General features: G+C 59.6%; 1 protein-coding gene across 3 annotated transcripts; it reads left to right on the top strand.

The window, feature by feature from the left end:
- Positions 1-286: 286 nt before the first annotated feature.
- Positions 287-15,263, top strand: NLGN2 (neuroligin 2). 3 transcript variants are annotated; one of them, XM_061143335.1, is made up of 8 exons: positions 287-983; positions 3,418-4,119; positions 7,746-7,796; positions 9,858-10,007; positions 10,182-10,367; positions 10,480-10,672; positions 11,037-11,633; positions 12,360-15,263. In XM_061143335.1, the coding sequence occupies exons 2-8, from the start codon at positions 3,663-3,665 to the stop codon at positions 13,231-13,233; spliced, it is 2,508 nt and encodes an 835-aa protein (XP_060999318.1). In that variant the 5' UTR covers positions 287-983; positions 3,418-3,662; the 3' UTR covers positions 13,234-15,263. The 3 variants fall into 3 exon arrangements, with proteins under 3 accessions (XP_060999318.1, XP_060999320.1, XP_060999319.1); XM_061143337.1 differs by having other exon boundaries at positions 930-983; positions 3,987-4,119; XM_061143336.1 differs by lacking the exon at positions 287-983 and having other exon boundaries at positions 3,284-4,119.
- The last annotated feature ends 299 nt before the right edge of the window (positions 15,264-15,562 follow it).

Raw genomic sequence — 15,562 nt, forward strand, 5'->3', positions numbered from 1 at the left:
CCCCCCCCCCTCCCCGCCCCTCCAACTAACAGCCAGAAGCCGAGGCTGGGAGATCACGGGGCGGGGGGATGTCTCCACCCTGCCCTGGCCTGCTTCGTCCATCCGTCGGTCTGTCCACTCCCGCCCCCTTCCACCTTCTCCAGTCCCCCCCACACTCTGGAGGGCGGGCGGGCGGGCAGGCGGGTGCTAGCAAGGGGTGTGCGCCGCTCTCTCGGCAGGGGGCGGGGGAGGCGGCCGCGCGGTGACGCGCGGGGCTGCTGCGGCTGCTCCGCCGGCGGATCATCACTCTCGGGCTGGGATGGACGCGGGGCGGGAGGGCCCTGGCGCGCGGGGCCAGGAGTCCGGGCCTCCCGGCTGCTGAGCGTCCCCCGAAGCCTCTCTCTTACCCCCAATTTCCCTCCTAGGATCCGCGCCGACCCCCGCCCCGGGGCTCCAGACTCGGCTCCCGCCCTCCTCCGACTCCCCGGACATCCCCCTCCCGCCCGCCCTCGGGATCGACTAGATCCCTCCCCCTCCCTGAGGATTCCGGCTGGATCCCTGCCCCTGCACCGCGGATCCTGCGCTCCCGGGCTTCGGGCCCCTGGGGATTGCCGTGGACTCCTTTTCCCGCACCCGATCCCGTAGGATCCTCCGCCTGTACCGCCTTCTAGCCCCTCGAAGCCAGCCCACGGTGCCAGTGGATCCCCAATTCAGTCCTGTCCCGTTGCTCCCTCCTCCCTTCGCCGTCCCCACTGCGGGGTTCCCTGTTCTTGGGCTCCTCCTGACCCCATCCCCTACCTCTCCTTTCCCCGGGGATCGACTGGATCCCGGCCCCGCCCCCCGGGGCTGGGGCGAACCCCCTCCCCCGCCGGGTGAGGCGCTGCGGGCGGGGGCTGGGCCTGCGGGGCCGCGGGGGCTCACAGGCCGCCGCCCCCCTCCCGAAGCCCGTCCGCCCCCTACTCGGAGCCCTGGATGGAGGCACCACGGCCCCAGGGCTGAGCCAGGTAGGAGCTAAGCCGGGCCGGGTGGAGGGGGCTGCGTGGCGGTCCACTGGGGTCTCCCTTCTCCCCCTCACTCTCCCTGCGCCTCATTTCCCCCAGCCTTCTCTGTCTGCGTGTCTCCGCCTAGGGATGCTCTCGCCGTGTCTCTGCGTCTCGGTCTCTTTGTCTCTGCCTCTCTCCAGCCCATGAATGATCCTTTGAATGGGCCCACAGACCCCGTGTGTTCCCATCTCCCCCTCCCCCTCCTTCTCCCCTTCCCGGCCAAGCCATTTTCCCCACTGCAGGAAGAAGGGGGGGGGCCTGCGGCCTGAGCCCCCGTCCCTCAACTCTCCCCGGCTGGGGGAGTCAGGCCTGGGCAGGAATGGAGCGAGCAAGGCAGAGGGATGCGGGGGGTGGGGGGGCAAGAGGTGGCAGACAGAGATGGGGAGAGCAGGGAAGAGAAAATGGGGGAGACAGAGCTAGGGAAAGAGAGAGAGAAATAGAAGGGGCTTGAGGGAGAAATTTGGGAAAGGGATTTGAAGGAGAGAGAAAGATGAGAAACACCAAAAGGGAGGTGTAGAAGATAGAGACGAAAAAAGGGGCGAGAGACTGAAGGCAAGAGCTGGAGCAAGCTGGAAGAGGCCTCGGAAAGATGCTCTGAGGGAGCGCTATGGAGAGGAGCTGGGGGGAGGGCTCCAGTGGGAGGGAGGAAGGCAGAGAGGCTGGCAGGGAGGAGGCCAGGGGCCCAAAGTACCTTAAAGGAGGGGGGGTCGGTCAGAGGCAGACCTTGTTCATGGGAGGGGGAGGGGGCAGCAAGGCCATGAAGCAGAGCCTAGCCTGGCACAGGCAGAGGAGAACCTGGGAAGCCAGCTCCAAGCCCCCTCCAGGTGTCGGGGGAACAGGAGCTTGAGAGGACCTGAAGAAAGGGAGGGCATGACTGGGTGTGTGTGGTAAGGATTCCCGTGTCCTCATCTCTGGAATACATTGACACCTGCAGAGAGCCACCCGAGGGCTGGCGCCTGGCTCTGAAAACCCCGCGTCAGCAAACAGCTCTGGCGGCTGGGGGGGGACGGGGCGGGGGGGGGCTTGCTAAGATGACCTGGGTGTCTGCCCCTTTAGTCCGATCTGTTCCCTTGTCCTGCCCCTGCTGCCCTGAGCACCCAGGCATCAGGGCAGCAACTGTGGGGGGCTGGCAAGGGGAAGGGGAGGTGAAGAGCTGGAAGGGGATGCAAAGAAGCCATGGTTTGCCCCTAGGGCAAAACGGTTTGCCCCTATGGGTCAAAATGCCAGGCGTGGAGGAAGAGGTGTCTGGGGTTCAAGGCTGTTCAAGACTGTGGAAGGGTAACTGTTGATGGGTGCATCTGATTGCCCTCAAACCCACCCCAGCACCCCTTCTCTCCAGCCAGAGGCCTGGTCACTAGTGCTCGGTTCTGACTGGCCAACAAGGGGCAAGAGGTGGTTCTTTTAGGGTTCTCTGCCTCCAGTCTCCAGCTCCCCCCAACATATATACTTCTTCCTCTATGCTAAGACTGGGGGAAACTCCAGCATTCTGACTGATGCCTCTGCTCTCCTCTTCATGCCCTGAATGGACCCCATAACCCATCCAGCCCCTTCCCCTCTTCCTCCAGACCCCTCCCCCTCCGGGGTTAAAGCTGCAGCCCGTTGCCGGGGTAACATTGCGGGGCAGCATCCCGTCGCCCAGCAACCGGCTGCAGGATCACGCATCTGTCCCCAGATTTGCCCCTCCAGCATCTCCTCCCTGTCTAGACCCTGCCTCAAGACACCTTAACTTCTGAGGAGAGAAATGGAGAGGGCCTGGAGTAGAGGGGTCTCCCCCACTACACAGACCCTTCAAAAGAATGAGATGTTGAAGGAAAGGGAAAGTGCTGGGGTTGCGCAGTCCCAAGAAAGGCCCAAGTCTGGCCTGGGGTGGGGGGTTCAGTGCCATGAAATTACAGCTCGGGAGTAATTAACACATATAAACAAACCCGCCACTCCCTGCTAATTAATGACTTGGTATTTTTATTTTTTCTTCCTTGTCTATCTCATCCCTCCCAGGGAGGTGAGAACTGGGACTCCTGAGTCCCCAGAGGAGAGCCTGCCTGGGAGGGATCGACCCCTCCTGGAAGGGGGCGTGTTGGGTGGTCTGGGGAGCTGGCCCTCCTTCCCCTCTGGCTATCCTAGACATTTAACACATCTTGACCTCACCTCAGCTTCAGACTTTTCTACATGGGTCCCTGCAGAGAGAGGGGAGGGGGGTGGTTGGGGTTGGGGGAGATGCCAAAGGGGCAGGGGGATGGAAGGAGGGGGGCAATTTGGTCTGAATTCCGAGTCACTAACCACCTGTCTCTTCTGTTTCCCCTTCCCATCTGTCTGCCCCATCCAATTTCCCTTCCCTTCTTGCACCTCTCCTCTGTCTTTTTCTGTCTGTCCGTCTGTCCATCCCTCCTCCCCGCAGGTCGGGCCTGCCTTCGCCTTCTCCCACTTCTTTCCCCTTCCCCACCCCTCGCCCCCTCCATGGAGAGGAACAGACCCCTTCTCTGTCCAGTCTAACCCAGGTCCCTGCCCAACCCCCTCCTCCCTCCTTTCCCCCGCCCCCTCCTCCCTCCTGGGGCGAGGGGGGCCTCCCTCCCTCTCCCCCCCCTTCTCTCTCTCTCCGAGGGGGGGGGGTCCCGGGGAGGGAGGGGGGGTCCCCCGATCAGCATGTGGCTCCTGGCGCTGTGTCTGGTGGGGCTGGCGGGGGCTCAACGGGGGGGAGGGGGTCCCGGCGGCGGCGCCCCGGGCGGCCCGGGCCTGGGTCTCGGCAGCCTCGGGGAGGAGCGCTTCCCAGTGGTGAACACGGCCTACGGGCGAGTGCGCGGCGTGCGGCGCGAGCTCAACAACGAGATCCTGGGCCCGGTTGTGCAGTTCCTGGGCGTGCCCTACGCCACGCCCCCCCTGGGCGCCCGCCGCTTTCAGCCGCCCGAGGCCCCCGCTTCGTGGCCCGGCGTGCGCAACGCCACGACCCTGCCGCCCGCCTGCCCGCAGAACCTGCACGGGGCGCTGCCGGCCATCATGCTGCCCGTGTGGTTCACCGACAACCTGGAGGCGGCCGCCACCTATGTACAGAACCAGAGCGAGGACTGCCTGTACCTCAACCTCTACGTGCCCACCGAGGACGGTAAGGGCGCGGGCACCGGGCCGGGCCCCCGGTGGACACAGCCCACAAACGTCCACGTAGACCCTCTGGCGCCAGCGCGCCCCGGGGAGGGAGCTGGGCCTTCGCGGGGGGCCATGAGGGGCGGTGCATCCCCGCGGGCTCCCAGGATGGTAGGGTCCCTGCTAGGCAGTCCAGAAGCTCTTTGTGCGCCTAGAAAGCCCATGGCTAGAGCTGCAGGCACTGAGCTGGGCCTACCCACACCCTCCCCACGGAAGCACACCCAGAGGGGACACGGGGGCGGGGGGCAGGGGGCGGCGATCAGGTCGCGGAGGCATCCATCTGCTGCCAGGACAGCCACTCCAGCTCTGCCCTGACTCCCGCCCCCCAGGCCTGGGCTTGTCCCCAGCAAGTACCCACTTTACCTAGACCTCCACTGAGGACAGCAAAGACTCCTTCTCCCCAGGCCCGCATGGGCAGAGGTCCTGTCACATGCAGGGCCCCTCACCTGAGGTGAATGCGTCTTCCCCAGGAGGCTCTGTCCCCTGATCGCTATGCACTTCCAAAGGATCAGGGAATCTCCTTGCCAAGGGCCCCTCCACTCAGCACTGCCCACCCATCCCCAGTAGAACACCTTCCCCAGGGCTCTGAGCTGGCTGTTCTTGAATGAACTCTCCAGTTCACTAGCTGCTGGTAGTCCCCAGGACACTCCCCCAGACAGTTCCCTGCCAGCCAACCTTCAGCACACCAAGACCATCCAGAGTGTCAACACTTTCCAGCAGCCCACAGCAGAGAGCAACTGGCAGGCCTGCAGCCACCCCACAGACCATCCTCACAAACACGTTATCTAACACCCTATTTACTGCTCCAAAACACCCCGACACCCACAAAAAATATCCACTCCCATAAAGTCCCCCCACAGGCCATCTTCCAACGAGTGTAAAAATAGGTTTGGTACCCAGGAACCCCACTGTACACCCAAAACTCCCACATCATGAACTCAGGTCCCTCTACAGACCAGGCAGTTTAACTATTCATCACTCAGGGCATGTATCCAACCGACCTAACCCTGTGCTCTGTGCTCAGTTGCTCAGTTGTGTCCGACTCTTTGCGATCCCTTGGACTGTAGCCCACCAGGTGCCTCTGTCCATGGGATTTTCCAGGCAAGAAGACTGGAGTGAGTTGCCATTTCCTCCTCCGGGGTATCTTCCCGACCCAGGGATTGATCTCGTGTCTCCTGGTTTCCTGCATTGGCAGGCGAATTCTTTACCACTGAGCCACCTGGGAAGCCCAGCCTTGTGCTCTAGCATCCCACATATCAAAATTCCCAGAACCTTCACACAGCACACACGCCAACACTTCTCTGGAGTTGCGCGCCCTGTCACCCACATAGACCTGTGCTCCCCAGGATCCCTAGGTGTATAGATCCTGTGGCCTTGTAACACTCACACACGGACCATCACCACACTAACCCTGCACCTGCACCATGTGCTTCAACCGGTCACTCACACCACAGTCCCCTGCGTTCTCAACACCTCTCAGACACTGCTTACCCCAACTCCTGCCTCGAGGTCATCAGTTTCATACCTCAGGCTGTGACAACACAGGTGACAGTCTTGCACCCTACTCACAGGTCAGGTACTCCAATGCCTTGCTTCCTGAAACCAGAGGACCTGCCAGTCACAGAACACTCATACACCTCAACGCTGTCACTACCCCTCCCCATATGAGCCACACCTCCAAGCAACCCATACACACATTGCACAGAAGTTTCTACCCCAATGCTATTCAGATTCCAGCCGCTCTAATAGACTATTTACTCCAATACACTCCAGACATCCTCCCTAATTCCCCAGCACCCTCACCATGAGAACTGTCCACTCCACCTTCCCCTGCCTTCTCATGGACCACCTACCCCAGTGTCCTGCTACTAGTGAATCATTCACCCCCGTGCCTCCAACAGACCGCCCATCACAATGCTCTCCACTTGTGGACTCTCCACCCACATCTTCATGTAGAAAGCTGTCCCCCGTCCCCTCACCAACGCCCTGCTCAGTGGGCTATTGTCTCATCACCCCTTATGTGAAACATCCACCCAGCACTTCTCACCGAGTTACTGTCCACCCCAACACCTCCACACAAATTGCCCACCCTGCCCCCATACCACCCAAGCCCACACCTTCTGTATTTTTAACCATCGCTTATTGCAGACCTGCTTGGGGCCTGACACATTCAGGTGATCTCACTAAATCTTCACACCAGCTCGGGGAGGAAGAGGTTGACTCAGGCACACACACACACCCGCACACTTAATATTCTCACGCGCACACATGCCCTGCTGACTTCATCCCCATCCCCAGCCTGTCAGAGAAAAACAGGCCCTGATCCTAATGGGTCCTCATGGGGCCATCATCACCAGTTGCGGGGAGCCTTTTCAGAGGCTGACTTTGGCCTTACTGACCCGTCCCTCCCCGTGCTGATCCCCATGCTGCTGAGGAGAAATCGACCAACCTGGGGGAACCCCTCAGACCTCTGGGTTCCAGCTCTCCCTTGACTGATCCCCCAGTCTTCAAGAAGCCTAGAGCCAAACTCTGAGCCCAGTCTGGGGCCTTTCCTCCCCTAGGGACACATTTTGTGCCTCCCAGCACCTCCTGGCACCCTATGTGTCAGGCTGGCTCAGGGCAGTGTGTTTCCTAGTCCCTATTTGTGCATCGAATCCCCCATTCGGGAGGGGGGCTTTTGGCATTAGAGCAAGGGTTGGTGGGGGAGGGGGTCTGGTGCCCCTGGTGGGAAGTTTACCATCTGGGGGGAGGATGAGGTTGGGGGGTGAGAGGGAAGCGGTGGAGTGGAGGGCAAGACCTGATGACCCCTTTCTCTGCTCGCCCCACACTGGGGACATGGGGTGAGAAGTCAGGCCCGTCTGTGCGGATGGAAGTGAAATGCTGGCTGGTGAGAGGCTGGGAAGGTGGGCAGGCAGTGCTCACTGACCTCCCCTCCCTGCCTGCCAGTGGAAAGCTGAGGGCTTTCAGGGGCCGTGAGCTGTGGGTTTGGGCTGCCCCAATTCCATACTACCCTCTGCCCTCCAGATTGGTCCAGAGAGAGGCAAAGTCCTTTCTGCTGCAACCCCTCCTGTCTACAGCCTGGGGAGCAGGCAGGTGCTTGGCTGGTCCTGAATAGGGCCTGCCTGAGTGTGGCCACCCCCCTTTGGGGGGAGCACAGCTGGCCTTGGGCTCCCAGGCTCCTGGGTTGGTTTCCCCTCCCCTCCCACCCACCCCCACCTCTAACACTGTTTCATTTCCAGCAATTAGCAAACACTTGGACAAGCCAAATCCTTTCCAGCCAAGTCAATATGTCTTAAGACAGGCCTCAGCCCACTCAGGCACCCCACCCCCCCGCAAAACCAGCCTTTTCTTTGGGGCATGACTTTTTCCGGGGAGGGGAACAAAATTTGGGTTGTAGAAACGTTTTTCTCTTTTCTTGGTTTCTTTTTCTTGCAAAAAAATTTTGCTTTTTTTGGCTTATTTTTTCTGCCCCTCACCCTCCCCTTTTCTGCTTTCTCTCCTCCCCTCCCCATCCACCACCTCCCCCCCGACTCCCATCTTTCCCCACAAAATTGTCCTTTTTTCTCTGTTTTGTGTTCCCGGTCTTAGGTCCGCTCACAAAAAAACGTGACGAGGCGACGCTCAATCCGCCAGACACAGGTAGATTTAAAAATCCCGCTGCTGCATGTGGTTGCTGATAAGAGGACGTTCTCGGCCCTGCCCCTAACTAAATGCCCCCACAGCCCTCAAGGCCCCTCAGTCGTTCTCCCAACTAAAAACGAAAAAGAAAAGAAAAATTTGTAATAATTGGAAAAAAGAATTATGAAAACTTCAAAGGAAATTTGAACAATGTTGGACCCACTAGAAAACTGGCAAGAAAAGCTTAAACATGGCGAAAATAAAGTGAAAAAAGAAATTGGAATGTCAGAAAAAAAAAAAAAAGAAACCAAAGAATTGGATAAAATGTTTAGTTTGACAGAAATTCGGACTGTTTAGAAACTTATGAAATGTAACATTTGAAAAGACAATTTAAATTTGGAACAAAACACCATTTAAAAAAAATTTCAAGTTGGCAAATTGATGACACAATTGAAACATCAGAAACCTGCTACAATTTCAAAAAAAAAAAAAAGCCTGTCCGATGCAGAAACACACATTTGAAGCAAATTAAAGAATTTGGAAATTTTTGAAAACAGGGCCCAATATCTTGAAGTTTCACCACAAAATTTTGAAAAAGTGCAAAGAACTTTTTTCTTTTTTCCTTTTTTTCCAAAAACGGATCTTTTTGGTTTTTTGGTTTTTGTTTTTCTTTTCTTGTTGAATCTGCCCCAGAGCTTCTTGCTTTTTGGTTGTTGTTTTTTTTTTTCTTTCTTCTTTCTTGATCCTGTTTTTTTGTTGTTGGTTTTGAATTCTTGTTGCCCCAGCCCCCCTTCCTGCTCCTTCCCTTTCCAACTCCCCCTCCCCCCACACTGGGAGTGGAGGTGCTGGGTGGGGAGGAAGGGGACGGACTGAGGACGTTTAGGACAGGACCTCGGAGGGAAGGAGACCAGCCTGAACCTGGAAGGCCACTGGAGGTTCAGGAACTGAGGGAAGAACAGGATTGGGGGAGGGCACTGCCCACCTAGGAGCTTCTGGCCAAAGTCAGGTGGAAGGAGGTGGCAGAGAAGGTCCGAAGAGATCCAGGGTGGAGGGGAGTCTCTTAGTGACCTGTTGGTTGACCTTCTGCCAGGAGAGAAGTTTCCAGTGGGATGAGGGAGACAGGCAGAGGTGCTAGGGACCAGCTGTGGAGGCCCAGGCTTGGCTCTTGCTTGCTGATTGCCTAGGCTGGTCAGAGATGGCAGGCGTCAAGAGAGAGGAGGGCCTGGAGGTATTGTGGCTGCATCTGGAGGAGCTGCAGGGGCCGGGACTCTGACAAGCCCTCTCAGACTCCCACCCTCTTCTGGAATTAGTTACCCTCCAGTCCAGTCTGGAGTGCCCCAAGGGCCTACTCCATATGACAGTGCTCATGGGATCCTTTGGGGACAGGGCAAGAGAGGGGTCCAGAACTTAGGGCTCAGGCCGGTTTCAGGGGCCCAGACTAGTGAGCTGCACCCTGGCTTCATTAAGTAGGCTCTTTCCCACCCTGCCTCCTCCTGCCACAGTAATTAGGCTGGGGGTTGCCATGGTAACTTGGGAGGTGACCTAGAAAGGAATTAGGGCGGGGAGGAGACCAAGCCCCCAGGGACCCTAGGGCCTGGCACCCCCTCACCCACAGACCAGGCTACCATGTGGAGCTGAGGCCCAAGGCCTGAGTCTGAAGAAATGCCAGGACCCTCCCAGCATCTCTAGCTCTAGCGCCAGCCTTGGGAGCTCACGCTTCCTAGGAGCAGGAAGGAGATTTGCTGTGTGTGTGTGGGAAGAGGTCCCCCCAGATCCAGCAGGTGCCTTGAGGAGGGCCACCCCCCACCCCTGCCTCTGTTAGGCTTCTTGGAAGCTCTGCCAGGCATTTGGAGAAGTGCTGTGGGGCAGGCCGGCAGGAGGTGGGGAGGGAACTTCTGCCAGGGCTAGCTGGGGAGGGAGGGAGGGGAATCCGGTCTTGCCCCCCAGGGATGGGAGTGACATGTCCCCTGAGCTCCCGGCTGGAACTCAGCAGGCCTGGGAGCTGGGAGGTGCTGCTTCTGGTCTGACTGTGTCCTTGTCCCCCACCCCCTGGCCCATCCCCCCCACCCCCTCCCCACACAGATATCCGGGACTCCGGGAAGAAGCCAGTGATGCTGTTTCTGCACGGTGGCTCCTACATGGAGGGCACGGGGAACATGTTCGATGGCTCCGTCTTGGCCGCCTACGGCAATGTCATTGTAGCCACGCTCAACTACCGGCTTGGGGTGCTCGGTGAGGGTGGGCAGCCAACTCTAGGGGCTGGAGTCCTGGGAGGAGGGCCTGCCGGCAGGGTTACACTAAACCCAGCTGAAGCAGAATGGCTTCTGGGCTGGATTGAGTTGCCCAGAAAGACAGCAAGGGTGCCATGACACCTCCAGGAAGCCCCCTCTCTTCCTCTGTCCCCAGGTTTTCTCAGCACTGGGGACCAGGCTGCAAAAGGCAATTATGGGCTCCTAGACCAGATCCAGGCCCTGCGCTGGCTCAGTGAGAACATCGCCCACTTTGGGGGGGACCCCGAACGCATCACCATCTTTGGATCTGGGGCAGGAGCCTCCTGTGTCAACCTCCTGATCCTCTCCCACCACTCGGAAGGTACGAGCCACCTGCCCAGCCTGTCCCCTTCCCCAACCCCTGGCCCCACCAGGTGCCCCTTCTCCTCCCTCAGGCTGATACAGCCCAGCCTAAAACCTGCCTGTCCTGCCAGGGCTGTTCCAGAAGGCCATTGCCCAGAGCGGCACTGCCATTTCTAGCTGGTCTGTCAACTACCAACCACTCAAATACACTCGACTGCTGGCTGCCAAGGTGGGCTGTGACCGGGAGGACAGCGCCGAGGCTGTGGAGTGTCTGCGCCGAAAACCCTCTCGGGAGCTGGTGGACCAGGACGTGCAGCCTGCCCGGTATGGGGCTGGGGGAGGGCTAAATCCAGGCCTCCATTGTCCTTGCTGGGTCCAAGGAGATTGAGGGTGGAAGGTGCCTGAGGGCCACGGCTGTCCATTTAGCCAGGGGAGGTGGGCTTCAGGCCCCTCCCATGGACCTACCTTCTCACAGAAGCCTTTCCGAAGCAGAGGTGCCTAAACAGAGCCTGGGTGCACCAGATGCCAGGAAGTGCTTCAGGGAGGACTTCCTGAGAGGCCAGGTCCCCTGAAAGGGCTCTGAAGGTTTTAACTAGGGGAGAAGGGTCTTTGAGCAGAGGGCTCAGCAGGCTGTGGGTGGAGAGGAGGCCAGCCAACAGGTGATGTGACCTTGACCCCTTCTCCCCAGCTACCACATTGCCTTTGGGCCCGTGGTGGATGGTGACGTCGTCCCTGATGACCCTGAGATCCTCATGCAGCAGGGAGAATTCCTCAACTACGACATGCTCATTGGGGTCAACCAGGGAGAGGGCCTCAAGTTCGTGGAGGACTCGGCAGAAAGTGAGGATGGCGTGTCCGCCAGCGCCTTCGACTTCACGGTCTCCAACTTTGTGGACAACCTGTATGGCTACCCAGAGGGCAAGGACGTGCTACGGGAGACCATCAAGTTCATGTACACGGACTGGGCTGACCGGGACAACGGCGAGATGCGGCGCAAGACCCTGCTGGCGCTCTTTACCGACCACCAGTGGGTGGCACCGGCTGTGGCCACCGCCAAGCTGCACGCTGACTACCAGTCCCCCGTCTACTTTTACACCTTCTACCACCACTGCCAGGCTGAGGGCCGGCCCGAGTGGGCGGACGCAGCGCACGGGGATGAGCTACCTTATGTCTTTGGTGTGCCCATGGTGGGCGCCACTGACCTCTTCCCCTGCAACTTCTCCAAGAATGACGTCATGCTCAGCGCCGTGGTCATGACCTACTGGACCAACTTCGCCAAGACTGGGTGAGGGCCAGAGGGGCTGGGTGGGGCACCCCTGCAGGTCAGGGCACACACACACCGTCCATCCTCAGCCCCTTCTCTCCCTCTTCGTCACATCATTCCTCCTTCAAGGCGCTCTGATCTTCTCGACTCAGACACCTGCCGGACAGCTCCTCTGTGCGTGTTGGAGGTTCAGAAATGTTGGACCGAGAGGTCCTTTCCGGCGGGTGGGCTCACTTGATGGCTTTGGCTCTGTGTCTGTCTTTGCATACACCACTCTTTTTCTCCTCTGAGTGCTCACGTCTGTGTTTCTGAGTATATGTATAAGAGTTTGTATCTCTCTCTCTCTATTGCTGTCTCTAGCTCTCTCTCCTGAAATCCATTGATATCTCTGCTCTCTTTGATCTGCTTACTCTTTGCTTGCTGCTTCCCCCCACCCCCAGCTGCCTCTCATGGGCTTTTGTCTCTTTGTTTCCATATGTCTCTGTCTCATTCACTCTGCCTGTGTCACTGGCGGTCTGTCCGTCTGCCCTCTCTGTCCCTCTGGCGTCATCTATCCCTATTTTTCTCTGCCTATCTCCGTCTCTGGCAGTGTCTCTGTCTCATCGTGTCTGTCTCTCTCTGCCTCTCTTCCTATCTCCCCAGCTCTCTGCATCTCTGCCCATCCCTCTCCCCCGTTGGTCCCACAGCCTACCCCCTTCTCATCAGGGCCTCACCCTCACTCCTTTCCCTGCCCACCTGTGTCCACAGCGACCCAAACCAGCCGGTGCCGCAGGACACCAAGTTCATCCACACCAAGCCCAACCGCTTCGAGGAGGTGGTGTGGAGCAAGTTCAACAGCAAAGAGAAGCAGTACCTGCACATTGGTCTGAAGCCGCGCGTGCGCGACAATTACCGCGCCAACAAGGTGGCCTTCTGGCTGGAGCTCGTGCCGCACCTGCACAATCTGCACACGGAGCTCTTCACCACCACCACGCGCCTGCCGCCCTACGCCACGCGCTGGCCGCCGCGCCCGCCCCCCGGCGCCCCGGGCACGCGCCGCCCGCCGCCCCCCGCCACCCTGCCGCCCGAGCCCGAGCCCGAGCCGGGCCCTCGGGCCTACGACCGCTTCCCCGGGGACTCCCGAGACTACTCCACGGAGCTCAGCGTCACCGTGGCCGTGGGTGCCTCGCTCCTCTTCCTCAACATCCTCGCCTTCGCCGCCCTCTACTACAAGCGGGACCGGCGGCAGGAGCTGCGGTGCCGGCGGCTCAGTCCCCCCGGCGGCTCGGGCTCTGGGGTGCCCGGCGGGGGCCCCTTGCTCCCCGCTGCCGGCCGCGAGCTGCCACCCGAGGAGGAGCTGGTGTCGCTTCAGCTGAAGCGGGGTGGGGGTGTTGGGGCGGACCCTGCAGAGGCCCTGCGCCCCGCCTGCCCGCCCGACTACACTCTGGCCCTGCGCCGGGCGCCGGACGACGTGCCTCTCTTGGCCCCCGGGGCCCTGACCCTGCTGCCCAGCGGCCTGGGGCCACCCCCTCCCCCGCCGCCCCCTTCCCTCCATCCCTTCGGGCCCTTCCCCCCGCCGCCCCCCACAGCTACCAGCCACAACAACACGCTCCCCCACCCCCACTCCACCACTCGGGTATAGTGGGCGGCTTGGGGAGGACCCCCTCCCTGGCCCTCCCGGATGCAACAGGCTTTTCCGTGTGGAGCTGTCACACGTGGACGAGCATTAGGTGGACATGGGTTTTCTCACGGCGATGCGTCTCTCCGGAGCAGAGAGGCCCTTTCTCTTCTCCGGACCTGGGCCTTTGAACAACTGGGGGGGGTGTTTTCTCCCCTCCGTTGGGACACCCACGTGGAGGTGTGCTTTCTCACGAGGGGGTGTGTTTTCCCATGTGCAGGGTGAGGTTTTTTTTGGCCGCCCTGGACACATGTTGGCTCCCTCAGAGAATTCCTGCGGGGATTTGTACCCCAGAATTCTGTTCCCTCATGCCTTCTCCCCCCTGCTCCTTCCTCCCACCCCCTGGAGACCCTGGAAGTGGTGTGTTCACAAACAGAGACCCCTGGCTGTCAGATGACACAGGGTGGTGCCCGGGAAAACCGAAGAAATAAATCACGGCCCCCCCTCCCGCCCCTCCCCAGCCCCCACTGCCTCCCACCCCTGGCGAAGCATGTGTATCCCCCCTTGGCACAAATGAGGTGAAGCAGGTCTTCCCAGGCAGGCCTCGCCTTCCACCAGACACAGAGTCCCTGCCGTGGGGGGCAGGGAGGAGACCCTGCAATCTTGTGCTGCCTGGGACCGTGTCTTCCCATGGGCCCAGGTCGCATTTCTGAGTGGAATCATGATTTTGCATGTGGATGTATGTTTTCCCATGCAGACAGCCCCTTTCACTCCAGCATTTCCCTGAGTCTTCCTGACCTCAGGCCCAGCACTTCTCACACAGCAGGTGGGAACAGACTTCAGACTGATAGAAACTGAGGGGGATGGACAAGCCCTGGGGGGGGCCCTCTGCCCCTCCCTCTCTCCCTTCCCTGGAGATGCCAAGCTGGGGGGCGGAGGGTGAGTGTGGCACCTGCCACCCACAGAGGCCATGCATGGCTTGACCAAAGCCCTCACTGCAGTCTGAGGACAGCCTTTCCCTCAGGCCATTGCTCATCTGTGCCAAACCAGTGAGGTGGGTTTGAGGAGGGAATACCCCCAAAGTGTGGCAATGATCCCCCAGTCCTGGGCCCAGGCAAGTAAACATGTGGGCAGGTGGGATACAGGAGGAGGGGAGGTGGCAGCTAAAGGGGTCCCGCCTGTGTCCCTCTTCTCACCATGTGTCATCCCTCCCTCTCGGCCTCTGTTCTCCCTCCCCGCATCGCTGTCCCCCTGGGAAGCCATCCCTTCCTGGTGTCCAACCAGCTCCTCCCCTCAGCTGCCCACCCCCTCCTTTGACCTTCCCCCACCCCTTGCTCCCCTGGGCTGAAGGGAAGGAACAGAGGAGAGCAGGGGAGAAGGGCTTCCCAGGACAGGTTGGGGAGAGAATGGGGTCAGCTGGACTGAGGAACAGATGGAGGGGGCAGTGGGGGACGGGGCTTGGGCAGACACCAGCAGGAAGAATTTGATTTTGAAAGGACACGTGTAAGGTGACTGCCCAAAGAGAAAGGGTTTGGGCCTCTGGGGAAGAGAACCATGTTGGGAAGGGTTTCAAGGGATGCCAGCGGAGAAGAGCAAATCCTTGTCTGCTGGCATTTCGTGGGTTCGTTAGTGCCAAATGTGAGTCAGGGGTGGGGTGCTGTCTTCCACTGACACCCAGATTCAGAATCCCTGGTCTTGGCTCCCCAGAACTTTGCCTCCTGACTGTCCCATCTGCCCCCACCTTCACCCATGGAAACTTAGTTTTTCTCCCTCCCCTTCCCCTGCCTGGGCTGGCTCCTTTCCAAACAGTCATGCCCTCTAAATGCTAGGGACCTGGGCCCTGAACCCTGTAGACAGATGCCCCCCAAGTTGGGGCATGGGAGGGGGGCTGGGGGACCCCATGATTCAGCCACGGACTCCAATGCCCAGCCCTTCTCCCCAGAACAATTCCCTGACAACCCCATGTCCCCACCCCAACCCTTTGCGGCTCTGTACACATTTTTAAACCTGGCAAAAGATGAAGAGAATATTGTAAATATAAAAGTTTAACTGTTGGTTTTGCCTGCTGTTATGTTAGGAGGTGGCGGTGGGGGGCTCCAAAGAAACAAACCTTGGAGAAGTGACTCTGCCTGTGAAGGGGGAGGAGGAGAGGGTCCAACCCTTTTCAGTGAAGAGCTCTGAGGTCTGAGAGAAATGGGCAGTGGGTGCTGGGGTGTGGTTGTCATGGCAATGGGGTTGTTTGGGGAGTTAAGATCAGAACCCGTGTCTGTGGAGGGGTCACAGCCTGGCATAGAGGACCAGGCAGGGACTGATGGGGGCAGACACCAGGCAGGCCAGAGAGCCTACAGGATGG

Source organism: Dama dama, chromosome 5, assembly GCF_033118175.1.
Source record: "Dama dama isolate Ldn47 chromosome 5, ASM3311817v1, whole genome shotgun sequence".
NCBI lineage: Eukaryota > Metazoa > Chordata > Mammalia > Artiodactyla > Cervidae > Dama > Dama dama.

Bases quoted from the DNA above. Each gene is read 5' to 3' on its own strand.
- NLGN2 (XM_061143335.1), top strand. From the start codon at position 3,663: ATGTGGCTCCTGGCGCTGTGTCTGGTGGGGCTGGCGGGGGCTCAACGG. The intron at 7,797-9,857 runs GTAGATTTAAAA...CTCCCCACACAG, and splicing joins GCTCAATCCGCCAGACACAG to ATATCCGGGACTCCGGGAAG. The intron at 10,368-10,479 runs GTACGAGCCACC...CTGTCCTGCCAG, and splicing joins CCTCTCCCACCACTCGGAAG to GGCTGTTCCAGAAGGCCATT.